Below are 24,228 nucleotides of genomic sequence, written 5' to 3' on the forward strand. Positions count from 1 at the left end.
TGTAGGACAGACCCCTGGCCGGGCCTGAGCTTCGGCTGCAGCAGCGGGAGGAACAGAATGGAGACTTTCCAGAAACAGGCCACCAGCCGAGGAACCCTAAATATAGCCCCTTTCCCCCCCCCCCCCGTCCCCTTACCCCCACGAGCTGTGTCAGCTCGGCCAGGACAACGGTGAGGCCCAGCATCGCGCAGAAATGTCAACCAATGCAAACAGACTCTCCCTCCCAAGCCCTGCCTGGGGTGGGCAGCACCCCTTCCGTCGGGAGGGGTGACTCATGCACCCCAGCTTCCCATGCCCACTGGTCAAGCGCTGTCCACCCAGGCCAGGGCCACGGACCCATCTGACAGGCAGGAGCCCCGAGTCCCTGGAGAGGGCGTGGGGAGCAGAGGGAGCACGGGCCGTCCGTCCTGAGTGAGGATCCAGTGTCAAGTCCCAGCGCTCCGGCCCGGGCAGGGGGGCCCAGGGGCTGAGGGTCAATCTATGAGCCGGAAGAGAGCGGTTCTTTTCCCCGTCAGGGCACGTGACCATGTTGTGGGCTCCATTTCCAGTGTGAGGAGCGTGCAGGGGCAGCTGATCCATGATTCCCTCTCATCACTGATGTTTCTCTCTCTCTCTCTCTCCCTCCCTCCCTCGCTACCTCCCTCCTCCCTCCCTCTCCCTTCCTCTCTGACATCAATAAAAATAGACTTAAAAGAAAAACAAAGATCCAGCACTTGATACCCATTACCCGGAAGAAAGGACCTTGTCCCTCAGGGCCTCACTTTTACCTTCTGTAAAATGGGAGCGAGGATGTTTACTTCAAAAAGCTGGGATAATGCCAGGACCGGTTTGGCTCAATGGATAGAGCGTCGGCTTGGGGGCTGAAAGGTCCCGGGTTCGATCCCGGTCAAGGGCATGTACCTTGGTTGCCGGCATATCCCCAGTAGGGGGTGTGCAAGAGGCAGCTGATCGATGACTCTCTCTCATCGATGATTCTAACTCTCTATCTCTCTCCCTTCCTCTCTGTACAAAATCAATAAAATAAAATAAAGGGAAGAAAAAAAAGCTGGGATAAGGCACAAGTAACATTTAGGAATGTCTAGGTATGAATACACATGCAACAACATTCACACATGTATAGGTGAACACACATATGTACACATATATTTGTGTGCGTGTGTGTGTGCGCGCGCGTGTGTTAGAAGGAGACTCCGGGGCCGCGCCCAGATATAGATAGTTGGCAGCTGTCGCTGGTGCAGCGGGGCGGCGCCCCCGTCCCCTCTCCGGCCCCGTGGCTGCGCCGGGCCTGGCCATCTCCACAGGGACCCGGGTACTCACTGAGCCGGAGAAGGCCCCAGGTCACCCGCTGCACAGGAGCTCGCTCCGGGGGCTCAGCGCGGCGCTCAGAGGGTAATCCCGGGTCTCAGGCCCCAAAGGGCTGCAGGGCGGACCGGCTCCCAGCCCTGCGGCAGCCACGCAGGCGGTCCGGGAGGCGGGTTCTGCTCTGACCCAGGAGAGCGCTGCCGGGCTGCAGGGCAGCTGGAGGGGGGCGGGGGGGGGGGGGGGGAGGCCCAGACTCCAAACGGAGCCCCTGGGGCAGGGCGGGGCGGTTACAGGACATCCACCATCCCAGGCAGATGCAGCGCTGGGAAGTCTCCATAGCAACCCTCCACCTGGACAAACCAATGAGCTACCTGGTGGCCACACGGAGGGCAGGGGGGCAGTGGAGGGACAGGGAGAGGGTGGTGCTGAGGGCAGGGGGTTCCCAGAAGGAAGTCACAGAGACCTTTCCACAGCGGCAGGGGAATTCCAGAAAGACTTCTGCCTCCTCCCCCCCAAGAGCAATGTCATTCCTTGTCACAGCGCAGCACCAGCCCCCAGAGGGAGGCCAGCTCCAGTCCCATCTCACAGACGGAGACTGAGGCCTCGCAGGTTAGGAGAGCTGATTAAGGTCACACCAGTGGCAGGTTCCAGAGCCCAGTGTCCCCCTCCCCTGCCCGGCGGTCAGCGCATTCTGGGATCCCTGCCCAGGTCTGCTGGCCGCAGGCTGCGCCCAAGCTGGTGGACAAGAGGAACCTTGGGGTGCTGAGCACCCACACTGAGGGAAGGACCAGTGGGTGCAGAGACTTATTTACTTTTAATAATATGCTTTTATTGATTTCAGAGAGTAAAGGGGGGGGCGAGAGAGAGAGAGAGAGAGAGAGGAAGAGAGGGAGAGAGAGAGAGATCAATGATGAGAGAATCCTAGGTCGGCTGCCTCCTGCACGCCCCACACTGGGGATCAAGCCTGAAACCCAGGCCTGTGCCCTGACCAGGAATCGAACCCTGACCTCCTGGCTCCTAAGTTGACGCTTAACCACTGGGCCACACCAGCCAGGCCACAGAATATTGCTATTTCCCGGGTCCCCACAGCAGACCCGCAAGCCTGTCCAGCCAGATCACACAAGAAGGGGTGGGGCACGTGACCCTGAACGCCCAACCTTCCCCGTGACCCACGGGCCCAGGACAAAGCCCAGGGTGACTCCCAGAGAAGTCCAAGATGGGAGCACCTTAGAGGTGCCTGGGTCCTACCCCCCCCCCCCCCCCCCATTAACAAACAGGATGGCTCAGCCGAGCGCGCAGAGGGGCCTCGTCCAAAGGACAGCAAAGCAGCTTCATTTTGCACGGAGTCCGGGACACGTGCCCCACAGCACCAGGCCGGGAGCTCGGGGTAACCGCCCCCCCCCCCACCCCACCGGGCTGATGCTCCTGCCGGCAGGGAGCTGTCACTCAATCACCACCTGGATAAATCCCTGATGAGCACGGGTGGCGAGCACCTGAGGATGACGGGGACGGGGATGGGGATGGGGACGGGATGGGGACGGGGATGGGGACGGGGACGGGGACGGGGACAGGGACAGGGACGGGGATGGGGAGGAAGGAAGCTGGTTCTGAGCGGGGCCCCGGGAAGCTGCTCGGAGGTGGTGATGTGGACGTTGAATCCTGACGGACTAGCGGGGGGAGAACCGGGCACAGAGTACTGGGAAGAGAATCTCAAGCAGAAGGAACAGCATGTGCAAAGGCCCTGGGGTAGGGGGCGGTGCCCGAAAAAGCCCGAGTGTGAGGAGGAGGTCACCGGGAGGAGAGGCGGGAGAGTGTGGGAAGGCCCCCGCCCCGCCCCGCCCAGCCCCTGAAGGTCTCGGGAAGTCGCTCTGGGGTTACATAGGAGTGCGATTCTGTAAAACCCTAACGGCGCCGTAGGAGCAGCCTGGCTGAACACAGATCAACCCGAGGCCATGGAATCCTCCACGTGCGTTCGGACGGGGGCTTGCCACGAGCAGGGGGGAAAACGAGACTCACTGAGTCCCAGAAACGGCTCTTCATGGAGGGCGGCGAGATGAGCCGCTCCAGGCTCTGAGCTGAGCCTGGACCGCGATGCTCACGTGCCTCGGGGAGGTGCAGGGGGAGGGGGGAAGGTGCTGTGGGAGCGTGTGAGTGACGCCGAGGGGCTGTCGAGCAGGAGGGACCGGTCTCGGGCACTGACACTCCCAAGACCCGCCCCCCGCAGCCCCAAACGCCGCCACGCACTCAGCCCTGGTGCTCCGGGCAGGGCCCCGCTACGCCGCCCACCGGCCTCTCCATCTTCCCCCCCAGGAGGAGCCTCGGAGCGTCTCTCACTCCGTGATCTCCGAGAGGGGATGTGGTGCTGTTACTGGAAGGCGGCCGAGCGCAGTCCCCGTGTCACCAACCGCGGCCAAGGCCGTGAGGGTCTCCTGCAACCCAACTGCCTGTGTCCGGCAGCCGACGGCAGCCCCTCGGCCCGCCCCGCCTCCCTCCCGCTCTCCCGCAGAGGGCGGCCCCGGCGGCCGGACACCCGCAGGGCCGGCCGGGAGGGTGTGCCGTGACCCAGCGAAGCCGCCAGGACCAGCTCTCGGTGCAGAAACCCCCGTCCTGGCACAGGGCCTCCAGCCACATCCACGCTCAGCACACGGCACACGACAGGTCTTACATCCGTCCCAGCAACCCACTGCCCAGATGGAAAACCAGAGGCTCACAGACGTCACGGTCAGTCACTCCAAATCCCGGGAGAGAAGCCCTGCCCTGGTCCGCCAGGCCCCTCTGAGGGTGGAGGCTGCAGGAGAAGGGGAAGACTCAGCAAACCACCGCGCTCCGCACACAGGCCAGCTCCCGCCGGGAGAAAAGCTGGCCCCCCTCGGCGCGGCTCCAGCCCCAGCCCCAGCCCCAGCCCCAGCCGGGGGTTTGCCTGCAGCGCCCAGACCACAGCCAAGGGGAGAGTCTTCACCCGGTACCCAGCACCCAGCACCCAGCACCCAGAGGCAGGTGCCACCAGCACCACCACGTTAGAAGGCCCCGGTCTGTGGCACCAGGAGAAGGTGCCCCAGGGCCCTTCCCATCACCCCATCAACCGACACGCTGGTGACCCGCCGAGCTGCCTCCTTCCACCGGAGCAGAGCCGGGACTCCCAGGAGCTGGTCCGGGAAGCACCCAGAGGGCCTCCCCAGGGCTTCCCGGGGGCCACCTGTGCAGGCACCCCCTCGGACGGCCCTCAGGAGGGGGGTTAGCTGCGCGGTGGTTACAGTGAGAGTGTGGGTTAGGGTTGGGGTGCAGTTAGGATTAGGGTTATGGTTAGGGTTATGGTTAGGGTTATGGCAGGGTCAGGGTTAGCCAGGGGCGCTGCAGTGCCAGGATCTTCTCCATCGGTCCAGAGCTATGCTATTTATTTATTTTTTTTAAAGAACTTTTTATTGTGGTTTTTTTTTACAGAGTGGAAGGGAGAGGGATAGACAGTTAGAAACATCGATGAGAGAGAAACATAGATCAGCTGCCTCCTGCATACCCCCCACTGGGGATGTGCCTGCGACCCAGGTCCACGCCCTTGACCGGAATCGAACCCGGGACTCTTCAGTCCGCAGGCCGACGCTCTATCCACTGAGCCACACCAGTCAGGGCAAGAGCTGTGCTATGTAAATGGACAGCCACGCCGATCCAAATAAAATACATCTGCATTCAGTTCCAAGTGCTCGGAGCCACGGGTGGCTAACAGCTCCCACCCAGGGCGGGGCAGACAGGCAATCCCCCGCCATCACAGGAAGTTGTGCGGGCCCCTTCCTCCGGGCACAGGAGGCGGGGCCTGCAGCCATGGGGGCGGGGCCGGGGGACCATGGCTGTCCGGAAGGCGCCCAGGCCACTGGCAGGTCTAAGGAGCCACAGCCATGGGGCAGGGCATAGGAGGAGACGGGCACCACCTGAGAGCATGGCACAGCCAGGAACTGTGCCAGCTTCTCCACCGGGCCACGCGCTGGATCCAGTCCACAGGCGGGAGTGCATCCCGGCCCCGGCCCTGCCCCCCTTCCCCCTCCCCTCCAGCTTTCCTACCGGGTCCCCATCCGCTGGTATAGAGCGGCTCTGACGAGAGGGCTTTAGGGACAGGGACCCCGGCCTAGCCTATGGCCCGGGAGGCCTCGGTTCGATTCCCGGTCAGGGCACATGCCTGGCAGGTTGGCTCCGTCCCCAGTGCGGGGCGGGCAGGAGGCAGGCTGTTTGGCTGGCCTGCTACCTGCGGCTCCGGGCCCTCTTTGCAAAAATCGGAACTTCTTTAAAAACGCCTCGGGGGACAAATGGTTAAAAATCGGGACTGTCCGCCAAAAGCGGGACGTCCGGTCACCTTAGCTTCGGGGAGCTGGTTAGGGGTGCCCCTCCACGTCTGGCTTGCAGAGGGAGCCCGGTCACGGTGTGGTCTGACCTAGACGCTGCCGCTTTCCCCTCCTGAGAGGTCAAGAGCAGAAAGAGGATGTGAGGAAACTACTGCAGACGAGGGGCAGGGCTTCGATCAGCGTCTCAGGTGAACCGCTGTCTCAGGTGCACCGCTGCCGGCCGACCCTGCAGACATTCGGAGTGCCCTCCTCCTTCCCTCCCTCAGCCTTGCTCCCCGCCGCTCCACCCCTACTCACCTTGGACTTGACTCACTGCCCCTTCGAGACCACCTCTGACACTCCATGTCCCCAGGGCGACCTCTAGTCACCCCTTCATAGGGCCTTGGTTGCTCCATATCCGTCTTTCCAAGCTACGAGCCAAACCACCTAGCCCAGTGGTCGGCAAACTCACCAGTCCACAGAGCCAGATATCAACAGCACAACGACAGAAGATATTTCTTTGGAGAGCCACATTGTGTGGTTTTTTTTGTTGTTGTTTTTTAATATATTTTATTGATTTTGTATAGAGAGGAAGGGAGAGAGATAGAGAGTTAGAAACATCGATGAGAGAAAGTCATCGATCAGCTGCCTCTTGCACACCCCCTACTGGGGATGTGCCCGCAACCAAGGTACATGCCCTTGACCGGGATTGAACCCGGGTCCCTTCAGTCCCCAAGCCGACGCTCTATCCCACATGTGTCAAACACAAGGCCCGCGGGCCAAATCCGTCCCGCCAGGCCTTGCAATGTGGCCCGCACCGCGCTGTCATCACTGCACTCCACTGCGTTTCCATCATAATGACAGTTTATGACTGTTCAGTAAACCATTCGGCCCGCGATTTAGGCTGGATTTTAGATTTTGGCCCCTTCTCTGATTGAGTTCGACACCCCTACTCTATCCATTGAGCTAAACCGGTCTCGGCGTGGAGAGCCACATTGTTTAAACATGAACTTCTAACGCCACTTCTTCCACATAGGCTCGCCCAGGCCGTGGCATTTCGTGGACGAGCCACCCTCAAGGGGCCAAAGAGACGCAGGTTGCTCACGAGCCGCGGTTTGCCGACCACGGATCTAACATGAATTTCCAAATCAAAACCCCAACGTGACATGCCAGCGGATCAAAGACAGAAACATCTTAAGACAGCGCTCTCCCGTGACAAGGATCTGGGCGTGCGGACAGCTGAGCGCTCGGAAGCCTACCGGTGCCAGTCACACGTACAGATCCCGCGCGTGGGAAGAAGGCCAGACCCCATCAGCACCCCAGCAGCGTTCGTAAAATGCCACAAGCATTCCCCCTTGTACACACTCTTAGCGAGCCAGGCCTGGAAGAAAGCTTCCTTAGGCGGACAAGCAGCGGGCATCCATCGCTTCTCACGGTTACTAAGCAGCATGGGAGATGGCAGCCAACGCAATCAGGCAAGAAAAATCAGCGCGAGGCAGACGCGCGTCGGGTCCCACGGAACGCCACGGCCTCTGAGGCAGGAACGGTGTCCTGTCCCTCACAGGGGCCCCCGCACCCCGAGCGCCTCGGAGACGTGTGGGACCAACAGCCACGCCACGAGGTCTGACCCCCGTGAGATGTTCTCAGCGCACCCGGACTTCTCCTCTGGGGCACAGAGATCACCGCGAGGACGGTGCCATCTGCTTTTAAAAACACTTCCTGCGGGAGGGGAAGCACCACGAGAGCGAGGATCACACGCGATTGATCGATCGATCGAGCAAACGTGCGCCTGGCCGAAGGCAGGTCCCCGGTGTCCCGCACAGACGCACAGATGACTTGAAGGGAGTGTCTCTATTCAATAGGGAGCTGCTGGACTACAATGAGGTGACCAGACGTCCCGCTTTTGGAGGGACAGTCCCGACTTTTAACAATTTGTCCCGCGTCCTGCGGCATTTTTAAAAAGTCCCGATTTTTGGGAAGAAAAACACCAAAACGCCTAGGGATGCGGGACAAATTGTTAAAAATTGGACTGTCTGGTCACCTTAGACTCTAATCAACGCTTCCTCCTGCTTCTCAGCTGGGAAACCCGAACCCAAAGGAGGGAGGGCCCTTCCGGCCGATGCCACCCCATGGGGAAGCCCACCCGCTCCCCGGAGTCCCCGAAAGGCGCTGTCCACACACACACACACACACACACACACACACACACACACACGACCACACACACATACACCACACACGGCCACACACACACAGCCACACACACACACACACACAGCCACACACACGGCCACACACACACACACACACGGCCACACACACACAGCCACACACAGCCACACACACACACACAGCCACACACACACACACACACACACACACGGCCACACACACACACACACACACACGGCCACACACACACAGCCACACACACACACACACACACAGCCACACACACACACACAGCCACACACACACACACACACACACACACACACACACACACACACACACACACACACGGCCACACACACAGGCCTCCGCCCATGTGGCTCGCAGGGGGAGCAAAGCGAAGGCGAGACGGCCGGCACGCTGCCCTCTGAGCGAACACCCCGGGGCCACCCTGGCGAGGGCCCGCGGGCACCACCTTCCCGGGTGGAGGGTGACTTCGGCGGCGGCGGCGGCGGCGGCGGCACCTGAGGCTTCGCCGCGAGGCCCCGGCCGGGCCCACGCGGACACGCGGCCCCTCGGCCTCCCGGGAAGCTATCAAAGGGGCACTTATGTCCCGGGCACGCGTGTGTGGAGAAGGCCGTCCTCCGCCCGCCCACCTGGGCCTGGCCGGCCCGGGGCCCGAGCGTGGGGAGGGCTGCTGCCGCCATAAAGGAGCGGGCAGCGGCCCAGCATAAACGGAGCCGGGACATCAAAGGGCGGGCGCGGGCCGACCCAACAACGGGGCCTTCAGCTCGCGCTGGCGCGGATTCCGGGGTATTCCGGGCCCGGCCTCAGTGCTCGCTCATGGAATGGCAGCTATTTTGTTTGTGCGAGTCTGAATTTTTTCCTTCCTCGGGGGGGGCGGGGGGGGGGGAGAGGGCGGGGGGGACCGGGAGGGGGAGTGAGAGCGAGAGGAAGAGAAGGAATGTCTGTGAGAGACAAGAGCCACAAAAAGAACATGTGTGAGTGAGAAGAAAAAAAAAAGGGAGAGGGAAGTCAGAAGTGCCTGCTTTGGAATCCAACAGGCAACCTGAAAACTGCAGAAGTTTCTAAACCAAAGCGCATGGTGAACCCACAGCCAGCGGCGAGCGAGGCGGCAAGGAGCCCCGGACGAGGAGGCTGAGGGGCACCTGACGCCAGAGCCAGGGGGCCTCAGAGGGGCCCGGAGGGTTGCCCCACACCCCCTTCCGGGCACATCTGGTGGACAAGACAAAGGCCCTCTCCCCTTGGGCTCACAGCGGTGCTGGGGCGGGTGAGCTCCCTCTGGGGCTGGCTCGTCACTGCCTCTGGCCCCCTGGCCCTCAGGCCCCCCCCCACCTCCCACCCCTGCCAGCTCCTCGTACCCGTTAGCACCCCCATCCTCCACCCCAGGGCGGCGGGGGTCGCCGATCCCTCCCAACAGCTGGCGGACTGCCCCAGGCACACGACACTCCCCGGTCACCCGCTCTGAGGCGCCTGCTGGTGGCCGGGGCGGCGCCGGCGGCCACCTGCTCACCCCGCACACCTGTCCGGGGGAATGTGCCGAGAGCCACGGAGGCACAGGGCTCTCCAGAGAGACCGGCACCAGGAGAGAGGGCCGGTCCCCGCAGGCTGCGGACACAGGGGGAGCCCACATCCTCTGGAGGCCCAGCCCGACCGCCCCCCATTCCCCCGGCTCTCGTGCCCGCCCTCTGCCGGCCTCCTCGCGGCTCACAGCTCCTCCGAGTGGCTGTCGGACAAGGGGCCCGCTCTCTGGCTTCTTCCTTTAGACCGGAAGCTGCAGGGGGCCAGGGACCACACCTCTCCTGTTCGCTACCGTATGGTCCATGCCCGGCCCGGGGCGGGAATTCACAGTGAGTGACAGTCCGCTGTGGGTGTGACTAATGAGGAGCTGAGAGCCTGCAGGAGGAGGCCTAACCCCACCGCCGCCATCCAGCGCCATCGGGCAGGGGGGGGGGGGCGGCGGCACAGGGATGGTGAGCGAATCTCTCCTCCGCCCATTCATTCATTCATTCATTCAGCGAGCAGTGTGTGCGTGCCCACTGTGTGCGTCCGGGCTCCTGCAGGGAAGATGTGTTACTCAGAAGGCCGTTCTGTCCTCGCTGACGGCTCGGCCTTGCCTTTTCAAGCTGACCGGGGGACAGTTCAGTCCCGGAGCGTGGTGCCTGAGCTTCCTGGGACAAAGAGGCACCCTCTGTCCGCCCACCGCCCACCTTCCCCGCTCACCGCCATCCCCACTGGGAGAGGCGCTCCAAGACACGCAGTGGCCGTCTCGGGTTCGGCTTGTCCCCGGGTCTATCTCAATTTGTACAAAATGCAAATGCATGCCCTGTCCGGAGCGGCTCAGTGGTTGAGCGGCGACCTATGAACCAGGAGGTCAAGGTTTGATTCCCGGTCCGGGCGCAGGCCTGGGTTGCAGGCTCAATCCCCAGTGTGGGGCGTGCAGGAGGCAGCCGATCCATGGTTCTCTCTCCTCATTGATGTTTCTCTCCTTCTCTCTTTCTCTCTCTCCCTCCCTCTCTCTCCCTCTCCCTCTCCCTCTCTCCTTCTCTGACATCAATACAAACATATTTTTTAAAATATATTTTATTGAGTTTCCACAAAGAGGAAGAGAGAGGGATAGAGAGCTAGAAATGTCAATGAGAGAGAAACATCGACCAGCTGCCTCCTGCACACCCCCTCCTGGGGATGTGCCCGCAACCAAGGTACATGCCCTTGACCGGAATCGAACCTGGGACCTTTCAGTCCGCAGGCCGTCACTCTATCCACTGAGCCAAACCGGTTTCGGCCAAACATATTTTTTAAAAAGCAGGGGACTGTTCCCGAGGCCAAGAGACTGGACTGTGCACACGGCCTGCCACGGGGAGCACGGCTCCTCTTAAAGGAGAAGTTTCCAGAGGCAGAAGGACACCCTCCAGGCCGAAGGCTCTCCGAGGGGGGCGGCATCCTGAGGGGCGCGGGCCGCTGGAAACCAGAAGCCACCCCTGGCGCGGTGCCCAGCCCCGGCCGCCCGCCCTCCTCCGGCCGCCCTGGGGGAGAGCAAGCTCCCGGGCGGGGCTGGACACCGGCCGGGGTGCCGGGCAGGGGAGCCCTCCGGGGAGCGCCCCGAGATGCCAGCGAGCGGAGGCCCACATGCCTCTGCCAGCCTCAAAGCAAATCGTCTCTTAATTCCAAAACACCAAATATTTAATTTATGCTTTACCTCAAATGTCAAGTCCACCTCCCGGCACATAGCTTTGGAGCCACGTAAGGAGGCCTAACACTTTCCATATGCCGAAGACATGGGCCTTTTAATTGTGCCAACTGGTATCATTCAAGGGTAATTCCCCGGGAATCCGGCGCGAGGGCAGCAGCTGGGCCGCCTCCAACCTCAGCGCCCAGCCCCTCGGGGGACCCCGGGCCCCAGCCCGGCCTGCGCCCTCCCCATCTCCCCCAAACAGCAGGAGGCACGGGGTGTCCCCGCCTCACACCCCCACACAGCCTGGCAGCCCCTCTGCTCCAGGCAGCCCGGCCTGCCCGGACCCAGCTCCCTGCACGGAAAAGAACAAAAGAGCAGAAAACCGTTTGGCTCAGGGGATAGAGCGTCGGCCTGCGGACTGAAGAGTCCTGGGTTCGATTCTGGTCAAGGGCATGTACCTCGGTTTCGGGCACATCCCCAGCAGGGGGTGTGCAGGAAGCAACCGATTGATGTTTCTCTCTCTATCCCTCTCTCTTCCTCTCTGTAAAAAATCAATAAAATATATATATACTTATTTTTTTTAAGGACAAAAGGGCCACTTGGGCGTGGGGAGGCAGCCGACTCCAATACACACACACACACACACACACACACGAGCACACGCAGCAGGTGTGTGCACACAGGCACACACGCCCTGCTCCTCGGGGCTGCTCCAGCGAGGTCTCTGTGCTGCTAAGCTTTCCTCTTTCACCCCGTCCAGCTCCCACATCCCAAAGGTGCAGCTGCCTGGTGCTGCCTCCTGCGTCCAAGACCATCCGGGACCCCGTTCTGCGCTTATTTTACCCTCCCCGCGGGCACGCTGCTGGGGGCACATGACCGCCCCTTTTAGTGTTCCTCTCGTGGGACGCGTGCACCTCCCGTTCCTCATTATTTCTCTCCCCGGAGCTCACGTTCCCCTGGACGTGACCTTGAACCCACGGAGAGGACACGGAAGCACCTGTGTCCCTCCAAGGGAGTCTACAGTGGTAAGGGACGGGGGGACTCTGCTCTCATAATCTGGGGTCCCCATCTCCACCCCTCCCCGTGTCTCAGTGACCCTCCCGGTTTGTCATCTGCCGGAAGCCGGCCGGGGGTGATTTTCTTAGACCCGTGATTGGCAAACTGTGACTCATGGAGTCACACATGTGGCTCTGTGGTCCCTGGAGTGTGGCTCTTCCACAAAATGCCACGGCCTGGGCGAGTCTATGTTGAAGAAGTGGCGTTAGAAAAAGTTTACGTTTAAAATCTTTGGCTCTCCAAAGAATTCTCAATCATTGTCCTGTTGGTATCTGGCTCTTTGGACCGATGAGTTTGCTGACCACCGTCTTAGACCCATTTTGCAGATGAGCCCACCGAGGTGTATGAAGGTGGCGTGGCTCGTCCGAGCTGACCTGCTCGTGGGGCAGAGCCTGGCCTCGTTTGGTTTGCATTCGGGAAGACGGGCTTGGGTCGGTGCCAGCGGGGGGGCCCCTCTGACACCCCAGGACCTTGCATGTGACCCGGACCTGCCCTGAACGCTTCCTAAGCCACTCAGACGCCATCAGGGAGAATGAGGGCAAGCAGGGGCCCCTCCCGCATCTGTGTACCCCAAAACCTGCCTCACCTTGGGGCTTCCGACGTCCTAGAAGGGGCTCCAGAAAGGGACAGAGTCCCCCCGCTGGCTGCTAACCCCACGGGCTATGGGGAGGGTTAAGATAAGGTGGGCCTCGTGCTCGACACAGACACTTAATAAGCAGTAGTTACCATTGCGGTAATAATCAGAGGAACCAATGAGCCACCACCGTGTCCCCAGCCACTTCGGTGGAAGGCCCGTGAAGGGGCTGGGACAGAGGCCAACCCCAAGGCAGGCCTGGGGCAGCTGGGGGGGGGGGGCACCCCTGCCAGCCCTGGGAGCCACAGACATGGGAGCCCACACCTGCCCCGTCCGGACGACATCACAGGAGAACCTGCAGCCCCGCCCCTGCCTCTGGGAGTCCCAGGGAGAAACCAGACTGTGGGCTGCCCACCGCCGTCCTGGGGGGGGGGGGTCCCGTGTCTCCCAAACTTTGGGCATTCCGTCCCCACAGCCATCATTTTGACCCCTGGCACTTCATTCTTTATCTGGGAGTCACAAGAGCGTCTGTGACATCACAAGTTTGATGTCCTAGCTCTTTTTCTTTAGATAAAAGAAAACAGAACTGTCAGGATTAAGCATATTCCTCCAGGTACCACCTGAAACCACCGTGCAGGCCACCTTGGGCCCCCGTGACCTCTCCCCTCTGTGCACATGACCTCCCCTCTCTGTGCACATGACCTCTCCCTCTGTGCACGTGACCTCTCCCCTCTGTGCATGTGACCTCTCCCCTCTGTGCACGTGACCTCTCCCTCTGTGCACGTGACCTCTCCCCTCTGTGCATGTGACCTCTCCCCTCTGTGCACGTGACCTCTCCCCTCTGGGCACATGACCTCCCCTCTCTGTGCACATGACCTCTCCCTCTGTGCACGTGACCTCTCCCCTCTGTGCACATGACCTCCCCTATCTGTGCACATGACCTCCCCTCTCTGTGCACATGACCTCTCCCCTCTGTGCACGTGACCTCTCCCTCTGTGCATATGACCTCTCCCCTCTGGGCACGTGACCTCCCCTCTCTGTGCACATGACCTCTCCCTCTGTGCACATGACCTCTCCCCTTTGTGCACGTGACCTCTCCCCTCTGTGCACGTGACCTCCCCCCTCTGTGCATGTTCTATGTCCCCCTCTGTGGGCTCAGCAGCTGGGCCTGGGCCCTTGCACAGCCAGGTGTGCGGGTCCCAGTCCCAAGCACAACTTCAAGGAGCAAAGGTCCCCTCCCCTTAATATCTTGAGGGCAGGGCCCACCCCCACCCCCACCCCCACCCCCACCCCCACCCTCCACTCTCCTCCACCCACCACCCAACATGTGTCACGGTCATGGTTCTATGCCTCACATCTTCAAAAGTGCTTTGAACAAACAGTAATGGCCCCTCCGTGTCTCTCTGAGATGGGGGGGCGGGGGGAGCGGTGGCCGTCCCCAGCTGGGGGACAGAACCAGGCCAGGCACCACAATTCCGTGCCTCCACCAAAGCCACCGACTCAAGCCGGGGCCCCTCCCCGCCCGCCCTCGCTTCCCCCCACGGCAACTTTTACTGGCCCGCATTCCTTCTGCCGTGAACGCCACTATTTAATTAAAAACGACAGACTTTTGTTTTCCCCCCGTCCTTCCTCCAGGCCTGGATGCCAAGGAGACCCACCAGACACATGCGGGGAACATTTGTTCCGGCTTTGAAGATAAAAGTCGGCTGAAGGGAGCCTCGATGTATTTCAAGTTTCCCCTGAAGCACGGGGCAGGCTGCCGGCCGTTTAGGGAAAGGGGGTGCGGGGATGGGGGGAGGGGGGGGGCTGCAAAAAAAAAACCACTGTCATTCTGCAGGAATACTTTGTAAAAATAAACAGGCGGGAAAAAACCCAAACTTGATTAATGGAAAGCCACTCGGCTGGCCTGTGTCTCGGGCCACGAATGCGTGTGTGCGTGTGGCTCCGTCGGATCGCTTTCATTGGGCTTTAAAACGAAGATGTGGGTCGTAAACTCGAGATGCTGGGGCGGGGGGCGGGAGGGGGGGAGGCTGGCGGGTCTGTTTTCAAAGAGCCCAGCGACCGCGCCCCACCCGGCACACTCTGGCCGGACCAGGGGTGGCGGCAGCGCCCGTTCCGACCTGCCTGGCCTCGGCGTGCAGACGTGCGGCCGGGAAAGGCCCGGCTCGGTAAGCGGAGGCAGCGGAGGGGGCAGGTGCGAGCTTCTCCCGGAATCAGGGGCGATTCCAGCCGTGCCCGGGAGTCGCCTGTCTCCCCGGGCTCACCTCCCACCCCTAGCCCGGGCCATGGAGCTGCGCCCAGCCCGGTCCCACCATCACCACACACACACACGCACACGCACACACACACTCCACAGGCCCTCCCCAGCCCGCGGACAAGACCAAAGCACTAACCAGACCTGAGACTCAGCCTGTTCCCCTCGAAGTTAAAAAAAAAAAATTAAATGTCACATCAAAAAGTGGATCCGGCTTTGATCTGGGCGCGCCGGAGTGGCACGCAGACCATCTGAGAGCCCGTGTGGCGCTCGGCACTCCGCGGGCCTGTGTGAGCGCCAGTCCCTGGCCGGGCGCGGTGCAGACTCACTCCCCGCACACATACCGCGGGCCAGGAGCCATCCCACTGCGGGACCTCAGGAGGGGCCCCCCAGCGAGCGGCGAATGCGGGAGCTCTCTCTCCTGTCCTCCTGGGCCCGGCTGGGGGCTCCACCGGCTCTCGGCGGCCCCCATGCCCTGCCACCCAGATGGCAGCCTGACCCGCTGGCTCCCGGGCGGACGGGGCTGATGGACGCACAGACACACGGATCCTATTTGGAAGCCAGCTCCGTCCCCGACACCCCTCAGTCTCTGCTCTCGCCCCAGCCCCACCAGTAAGCCCACCTGGGAGTGCTGGTCACTGAGGCAGTCAGAGCAGAACCCCCCGTCCCGCAGCTCAGACCAGCTCCCCATCACCGGCCGGACCTGCCCCACCTGCTCCCTCGGACCTGTCCCAGCCACACAGAGGACTGCCACCCAGCCACCTGTGAGGTTCCCGCCGGCCTGGGGGCAGGGGGGCATGTGGGTGGGGGGCAGGGGCAGCGGGGGAGGGGCTCCGGGCTCAGCGGTGCCCAGAGGGTGCGGATCGCTGGGGAGGGGATGGAGACCCACCAGGAGGCGGAGGAAGGGGGTGTGGGGATCGTACCCGGGTTCCTCTGCCGGCCGTGCCCGCCGCCCGCAGCTGTCGGGGTCCGGAGCCGCCGCCCGGGCAGCGCTGCCACCCGATCCACTCCTCGATGCCCTTCCGGGCCCAGGCGGCGCTCACGGCGAAGCTGTCACCTGGCGGGAGGACACGGTCCCAAAGTTACCGGGAGGCGAGGGCTGGGAGGGGGCTCCGAGCTGGGAAACAACCCGAGAGACCGCCCAGGCAGCCAGAAGGGGGTTCAGAGGAGCCCCGAGAGCAGGGACCCAGAGGGGAGCTGCAAGGGGGGCGGGGGCAGTGCCCTCCCGAGGAGGAAGGGTCTGGGGAACAGAAGCGCCAGCCTCCCGGAGGCCAGGACCGCTGGGACGGGGTGCAGGAGCACGGGGCGGGGGGAGAGGGAGCTGAGGGTCAGGGGAAGGGGTGCACGGGGTGCAGGGGGCGCAGGAGCCACCCCCTGGCAGAGAGGGGACGGGGTTTGGGAGGAAAGGGCTGGGAGGTCTGAAGCGAGGGCGCAGCGAGCGCGGAGGGCGGGGACCGTGAGAGGAGGGAGGGGGCGCGGGACCGCGGGGCGGGGGCGGAGAGGGGGCGCGCAGGCTGCTCCGGGGGACGTTTGCGGGACCGGCGGCCGCAGCTGGGGCGGAGGCGGCCTGGTAATGGGATCCCGCGGGCTAGGCCGTCCCCTCCATCCCCTCCATCCCCCGCCCGCGCCCCGCGCCCTACCTTCCGGGCTCTCCCTGCGCTTGCACACGGCGGCTGCAGGCACATCGCGGGGCGGAAAGAAAGGAGAGGCAGAGAGTTAGCGGCGGGCGGCGGGGGCGGGGGGGGCCGGGGGCCGGGGCGGGGGCGGGGGCGGGGGGCGGGGGCCGGGGCCGGGGCCGGGCCGGCGCGCCGGGGAACAGACACTGACCCGGCTTGGAGTGAAGTTTCCCCATGCTGGGGGCGCGGCGGCGGGGCGCCCTAAGCCATCGCCCGGCCCGCGGGCCCGCGGCTGCCGCCCCGGCCTGGCTCTCCTCCTCCTCCGCCGCCGCCGCCGCCGCCTCCGCCTCCTCCGCCTCCGGGAGCGGCTCCCGAGCCCAGCGGAGCCCGAGGCGGCGCCGGGACCAGCTCCTGCCGCCGACTGACGCCGCCGCGCCGAGCCCCCGGCCCGCCGCCCCCGCGCCGCCCCGCGCGCCCATTGGCCAAGGCGGCGCATCAAAGGCGAGGCGGCCGCCGGGGGCGGGGCGAGGGCGGGGCCAGAGGGGCGGGGCCGTCTGTGGGGCGTGGTCAGCGGCTGGAGCGCGACTAGCGGCGGGGCGGGGCCAGCGGTGGGGGCGTGGTCAGAGAGCTGGGGGCCGGGCGCGGCGAGACCCTGACACAGAGCCCCCTCCTGGCGGCCGTGTGCGCCCCCCAGGCGGGTGCCGGGGCCAGGGACTCGTGCTGGGACCTGGTGGGAGGCTTGGGGACCAGCTCTGTCCTGTCGCTCCAGTCGCTCCGCCCAGCGCCTCCCTCCGCTCCGCGCTCCCTGGAAGCGGCCGGGCGAGACGCGGAGCTGCCATCTGCAGGTGATGGCACCGAGATGGCACCTGTGCATGCCCGGGGCACCTCCAGGCTTGGATCGGGGAGTCCGGGCGCAGCTCCCCCGCGTCCTGGGCCGGCGGTGCGCCCAGCCCGGTGCGCCCAGCCCGGTGCGCCCAGCCCGCTCCCGGCGGGACAAGTGCTGGAGGGATGCGCGGTGCCAGCCCAGCGCTGGGGTGCCCCCGCCCGGAGGCCCATGGGTGCCGCGGGGGTCAGGGCGCGCCGCCAGCCGCGGGTCCGGAAGGGGGTATCCGCTGGGGCTTTGATCTCCCTGGGTTTCCGCTCTCCGCTGCGTCCGCCAGGCCCGAGGGCTGGTTTGTTTTGTCTGGGGAGGTCTCTGCCCCGCGGGAAGTGCGACATCAAGGGGTTCCAGCCCACCTTTGTGGTTCAGGAGAGAGGACGCCTCTCCGCTGGGGCCATCGCAGGCCTAGGGTTAGGCTCGTCCTGGTACCGGACAGCCCGGGGGTGGGGAAAGGAGACCCTGTGCCGGGGCGAGGCCAGCGCTGCCCTGGGCCTGAATCCTCTCCCGGAGCCTCAGTGTCAGCATCTGTGAAATGGGGGCTCGCGTCTTCCCGGTTGCCCACCACTGAGACTGGCCCTATCCAATGGGAAGCTAGGTGAGCCACAGGCGTCATTCTCAATGTGCTAGGTAGCCGCTTTATTTATTTATTTTTTTTAAGTTAAAAGAGCCCAGCCGGTGTGGCTCAGGGGTTGAGCTTGGACCCATGAACCAAGAGGTCGCTGGTTCCATTCCCTGACAGGGCCCAGTTGCAGGCTGGATCCCCCAGTAGGAAGCTTGCAGGAGGCAGCCGATCCATGATGTCTCTCTCTCTCTCTCTCTCTCTCTCTCTCTCTCTCTCTCTCTCTCTCCCTCTCCCTTTAAAATTTTAAAAGAAATTTTTCTTTAAAATTTTAAAAGACATTTTAATGTGCGGGGCATGCAGGGGGGGGTGGTGGCCGATGGATGTGTCTCTCTCATTGATGTTTCTCTCTATTGTTCCACCTTCCTCTCTGTCTAAAATAAATTTTAAAAATATTAAAAATAAATATACCAGCCACTGTTGCCCAGTGGTTGAGCCACACGGTTCAGTTCCCTGTGTGTGTGTGTGGGGGGGGGGGTATTAAAAAGTTAAAAGACACAGAGGATATTAATTTTAATACATTTCACTTAGTCTACTATATTCAAAATTTTGTAGTAGTTTCAACATATAATGAGAGATTTCGCATTCTTTGTTTCATGCTCCATGTTTGAAGTCAGCGTGTGTTCTACACGGAGACTACGTCGCAACAGGCTAACCACGTGGCAGTGACCATGGCCACGTGGCTGGTGGCCACTGTCCCGAACAGCTCGGCGCGGGAGCTCCCACGTGGCCCCAGAGGACTGGGGGAGCTGCCCGGCCACCGGAGTCATAAGCACCCTTCACCCAACGGGGGCTCAGTGCCCTCCTCCACACTTCCTTTTCCTCCACACGCTTTCCTGGTGGGAACGCAGGCCGATCTCAGGAGCAGGCACGTCGCTGTCCATGTTACATGGCAGTTCTTTACCGGTACCTACCACAGGCCAGCCGCTGTCTAAGTCAGTGATTTTCAACTGGTGCACTGCGAGAAGTTTTCAAACACCCACACCTGACTGCTGAGTCAGGGCCCTGACCTCTTTTCCCGGAGGCCAGTGGTTCCCCACCTTCCGATGCACAGCCCTTTCACACAGCTCCTCCTGCTGTGGTGACCCCAACCACAACACGATTTTCGTTGCTACTTCCTAACTGTCATTTTGCTACTGTTATGAATCGTAATGTAAATATCTGTGTTTTCCGATGGTCTTAGGCGGCCCCTGTGAAAGGGGTTCGACGTGCGCGCGCACGCGCACACACACACACACACACACACACACACGCACGCACACACACGCACGCACGTGTGTGGGGCCAGTGGGCGAGGTCTGAAGGCATCCGGCAGGAAGAAGCCAAGGTTGCTGCTAAGCACCCCACAGTGGGCAAGACAGGGCCCCGAAAGGAGGGACCTCCAGCCCCAGGGTCCGCGGTGCCCACGTGAGCAGCCTGGGCTCTGTGAGCGGCCAGGGCAGGACGGCAGGGCAGGTGGCAGGGAGGGGGGCATGTGTCTGGAAGCGGCGTCAGCGGGGGCTGCTGTGTGTCTCTCTCACCCCACCCCCCTGCCGCCCCCCGCGGGCCGGGGCGCGTGGACACGAAAGCCTCGCTCTGCGTGTTCTTTCTCACGGGGCTCAGCGCCGGCTCCTTCCTTAAACCGGCCGCAGCTTTCTTCTTTCGTGAGAGAAAAGGAGCCCCCGCCCCCCGGGAGGCGCTCTCTGTAGTTCAAACAGAGATAAAAGCAGCAACTCAAACTCCGCAGTTACCAGCCTGAGTCTCAGGGAGGTAAATCCCCACTGTCCAGCCAGACACAAAGCTGCCCCCCCTTCAGCCCGGCCCCCCCAGCCCGGCCCCCCCAGCCCGGCCCCCCCAGCCCGGCGCCCCCAGCCCGGCGCCCCCTGCCCGGCCCTCCCAGCCCGGCCCCCCCAGCCCGGCAAGCGCCCAGGCCTGGCTGTGGGGGCATCGGGACACCCCCCCCTTACCCCCCGGCCCTGGGCAGGAAACGGCGATGGGCCTGTGCTGAAGCTTAGCCCAGTCAGGGCTCTGAGCAGCGGCTCCCCGGGGGCCAGTAGCCCACCACCCTCCTGGGGTGGCTCTGTGGTCCCCGCCGGCCTCCGGAGCCACGGCGCACTGTCTTTTCATGTTTTAATAATTTATCGGGCCCACTTCTCGGGCTGAGCACTCACAGTGGCACATCTTTTCCTTTGAAGATCGCCCCTCCTTGGAGGAGGAGAACGGGGAAGGAAGGCGAGGGAGCGATAAGAGAGAGATTAGGGCAGAAACGGTTTCCTGGGGCCTGAGATTCGGCGAGGCTGGCTGAGGTGAAGTCTGTCAGACGCGGAACTGGAGGCTGGGGGGAGTGGAGGGGGGACAGGACAGCACCCCCATGCTTGTCCCTGGGTTAAACCATCCGATCTGGCCCCCTTCAACCCACTGCCAGTAGGAAGCCCTTCTGGCCTTCTAACCTAGGAGCTCTGACCCTCTGAATAGACCAGGTCCCTCCTCCTCTTTCTCCCCTGGGTGCGCCTCTGGCGTCTTGCCTGACCGGCAGCTCCAGATGCAGTGCCCAGCCCTGCCCATAGGAGGCACTCTCCGCAGAACAAGAGAAGCCCGCCCAGCCCTACCCGACCCTTGGGTGTGCAGTGGTCAGCAAGAGAGTGGGCAGCTGCCAAGAATACGATCTGGGGGCCTGGCTGGTACGGCTCAGCGCTTGAGCATTGACCCAAGAGGTCACTGGTTCGATCCCCAGTCGGGTGAGGGCATATGCCGGGTTGGGGGCTCGATCCCCAGTAGGGGTGGGTGGATGCAGGAGGCAGGCCTGACGTTCCTCTCGTCGCTGTTTCTATCTCTCCCTTCCTCTCTCTCTCTAAAAATCAATAAAGTAATATTTTAAGAAGACGAGTGTGGCCTGGCGAATACTAAAGAAAAATGCGCTGTCCAAGCATCCTGGCCCCTCCGGGCCCTGGAGCGCTTCCCTGCACAGCCCCCGCGGCGGCAGAGCTCAGCGGCCTGGTGTGTATGAGGAAGTGCCCTGCACGGGAATGGCACCGGGATTTTGGAGTTGGAGACTGGGAAAGGGAAATAGAGTGTGAGGAGAGAGAAATAAAAATGGGTGATCAGCCAAAACCGGTGCGGCTCAGTGGATAGAGCGTCGGTCTGCGGACTGAAGGGTCCCGGGTTCGATTCCGGTCAAGGGCATGGACCTTGGTTGCAGGCGCATCCCCAGTAGGGGGTGTGCAAGAGGCAGCTGATCGATGATTCTCTCTCATTGATGTTTCTAACTCTCTATCCCTCTCTCTTCCTCTCTGTAAAAAATCAATGAAAATATATTTTAAAAAAATGGGTGATCAGACACCTCCTGCACAGGAGGGCTCCCGTGGCTCCGGGTCTTCTCAAAACAGCAGCTCCTGCACCCCCACCTCCTGCACCCCCGGCTCCTGCACCCCCAGCTCCTGCACCCCCGGCTCCTGCACCCCCACCTCCTGCACCCCCGGCTCCTGCACCCCCGGCTCCTGCACCCCCACCTTCTACACCCCCACCTCCTGCACCCCCGGCTCCTGCACCCCCAGCTCCTGCACCCCCGGCTCCTGCACCCCCACCTCCTGCACCCCCGGCTCCTGCACCCCCAGCTCCTGCACCCCCAGCTCCTGCACCTTCAGGGCAAATGTCCACACAGGAAAACGGCACAGGACGTCTGTGTCATTAGGAAGCTAGCTCTGACTTGCCAACCCCCCAGAAGGGTCAGGGGGACCCAGGCCTTCTCAGACCACACCAAGTTCCTCTTCAGCATTTCCTTCCATAAGCATACGAACATGCATGCACATGCGCACACACATGCACACACACGCACACACACGCACGGCATCTAGCATTTGGACTCTGGCATTTGAATATCAAAAAGCAGAAGGACGTCATGGCAGAGGGAAGGCGGCCACTGAACTGAGGGCACGGAGCCTCGCGAACAACTCGCTGCATTGTCTCCCGTCCTGTCTCGCCGGGGCCGGGGGCAGCGGTTGGCAGGGAGATGGTGCCGGACAGCCCTTCCTGCACAGATGGCAGAGGCCCTACCCGGAGGCCGCGGGTCAGTGGAGCTGGGCCCGGGACTGCCTGGCACCACGTGGGCAAGCTCCCACCCCGCCCCACCCGCCAGGAGAGCTGGGCAGAACGGCCCACCGCAGCCCCTCCCCCAGGTGTCACGGACTCGGCCACGGGGGTGCCAGACGCTTGCTCATGCATCACGTTGGGTGTGAAGTGGGGGGGCTTGGGAAGCAGAGACCTCCCCAGGCCGGGGGTGGGGGTGGGCAGCCAGCTGAAATCCACCAGCAAAGGAGCCATCAGCACCCAGCACGCCGGGGAGGCAGGGGCCCTCTGCCCTGTGCCCCGGGTCCCAGCCGGGCTGACACGCAGCAACGTGGGTGGCCTGTGAGTGGACAGAGGTCGGGCTTCAGGAGCCTCACTCAGAAGCGGATGGATTTCAAACATCTGCAACCCGTGAGAGAGAAAAAAACACCCCACAGGTGTCTGCCGCCCCCTCCAGGCTGGCCTCCTGAATCTCCTTGTCCGGCACTGGCTCCACCTCCCAGGCTCAGGGACCTCCTCGGCTCCAAAAGCTAAATCAGGGTCCCCTCTCCAGAACCCCGTTTCTGGGACACGCCCTCTTCCCCTCACCAAGAGATGGGAGGCTGCTGCCTCCTCAGAGTCACCCGTTACCAATAAACCCAGACGGAGCTCAGTTTCCCCGGGAGCCGGACCCCCGTCCGGGAGAGAGGGGTGGGAATTCCTCCTGGATTTCCCTCTTCACGGAGCCCCAGGAACCGGCGGGCTGACCTGGGTCCCCATCTCCCCAGGAAGTGTCTGCTCAGGGTCTCTGCCAGGGAGGAGCGACAAAGACAGTCTGGGACAGAACTCACGGGGGCTTTCTCAGGTGAATGGAATCACCGATTAAGGGTGGGGGGGTGTGAGGGGGCGGGGAAGCCCTGGTAGGCGTGGCTCAGGGCTTGAGCGTGGACCTATGAACCAGGAGGTCACGGTTCGATTCCCGGTCAGGGCACAGGCCTGGATTGCAGTGGGGGGGTGCGGGAGGCAGCTGATGGATGATTCTCTCTCATCGTTGATGTTTCTCTCTCTCTCCCTCTCCCTTCCTCTCTGAAATCAATACAAATATATATATATATTTTTTAAATATATTTTATTGATTTTTTTACAGAGAGGAAGGAAGAGAGATAGAGAGTTAGAAACATCAATGAGAAAGGAACATCAACCAGCTGTCTTCTGCACACCCCCCACTGGGGACGTGCCCGCGACCAAGGTCCATGGCCCTGGCCGGAATCGAACCCGGGACCCTTCAGCCTGACCCTTCTATCCACTGAGCCAAACCGGTTTCGGCAATACAAATGTTCTTTAATGAATTTATGGAAGGAGTCACACCCTCAGCCGTTCGGAGCAGCCGAGCCCGGCAGCCCGGACGATGGACACAGAGCCGCTGGCACGCTGGAGGTGCCAGGCTGTGCCTCCTTCCGCGGAAACTGGCACGGCACCCATGGACTGAGGCTCAGCGTCCCCCCCGGCCCTCCCTCCACGCTGAGAGACCTGCGGGGAAGGGGGACCAAACTTGGGGGCCAGGCTCCAGCGGACCAGCACCCCCAGCCGGGGGACGGGACGGGCAGGGACGGGACGGGTGACGTCCCCTCGGGAGGGCCCTGGGGCAGGTCCTGGCTCCCCTGCCTCCCCTGAGGGGCTGTGGTCACCCCTGGAGGAAGGGGTGCTGTCTGCGAAGGTGAGCAGGGGCCTGCTTCAGGAAACGGGGTCCCGCTGCCTCTTCCGGGCCCCATGGCTGGGGGCACCAGCCCCCCAGCCCCCCTTCCCATGCCAGTGGGCTCATCCACTTCCAAAGGGACAGCCCCGGAGCCCCGGGGACCGCTTTGCCAGTAGACGTGGCGCTCTTATTGTGTGACACACGCTCTCCGGCCGCCTGGGCTGGCCTCCTGCAGGGAGTGCGGCCCGCCCCCGCCGGACCAAAGGGCTGTGTGTTTGTGGAGGGCAGAGGAAGAGCGTGGAGCTGGCCTTTGAACATGAAGGCCCTTTTGTCTTCCCGCTGAAGTCATCCCTGGCACCAGGCGGAGGCAGCTGGGTGGGGGAGGGCTCCGCGGCTGGGGGAGGCTGGACCCGAGCCAGAGTGGGGGGGGCGGGGACAGCTCTCAGAGGAAAACCCCAAACCTCCCCCCCCGACTCCCGTCAGCCCCGGGGGGGGGGGGTCTCACATGGGCGGCCCCTCCGGAGGTCTTA

At 62.8% G+C, this 24,228-nt stretch overlaps 1 protein-coding gene across 3 annotated transcripts in view; it reads right to left on the minus strand.

Annotated features, from left to right (window-relative positions):
• The window catches only part of NKD1 (NKD inhibitor of WNT signaling pathway 1), a 59,896-nt gene extending 42,977 nt beyond the window's left edge, over nt 1-16,919 (minus strand). For 2 of the 3 annotated variants that reach the window (XR_006741887.1, XM_045582881.1), the window contains exons 1-3: nt 16,692-16,918; nt 16,505-16,537; nt 15,788-15,921 (exon numbers count right to left, since the gene is read on the minus strand). Coding sequence is in view for 2 of the 3 variants with exons in the window: in XM_045582881.1 (XP_045438837.1) it covers nt 15,788-15,921; nt 16,505-16,537; nt 16,692-16,716 (192 nt within the window). In the remaining variant the exon portion in view is untranslated. Of the gene's footprint in view, nt 1-15,787; nt 15,922-16,504; nt 16,538-16,691 lie in introns of all 3 variants that reach the window. The other variant, XM_036441004.2, reaches the window with a different exon arrangement.
• Between the last annotated feature and the right edge of the window lie 7,309 nt (nt 16,920-24,228).

The sequence above is a fragment of the Pipistrellus kuhlii genome, unplaced genomic scaffold (genome assembly GCF_014108245.1).
Source record: "Pipistrellus kuhlii isolate mPipKuh1 unplaced genomic scaffold, mPipKuh1.p scaffold_m20_p_17, whole genome shotgun sequence".
NCBI classification, from domain to species: Eukaryota; Metazoa; Chordata; class Mammalia; order Chiroptera; family Vespertilionidae; genus Pipistrellus; species Pipistrellus kuhlii.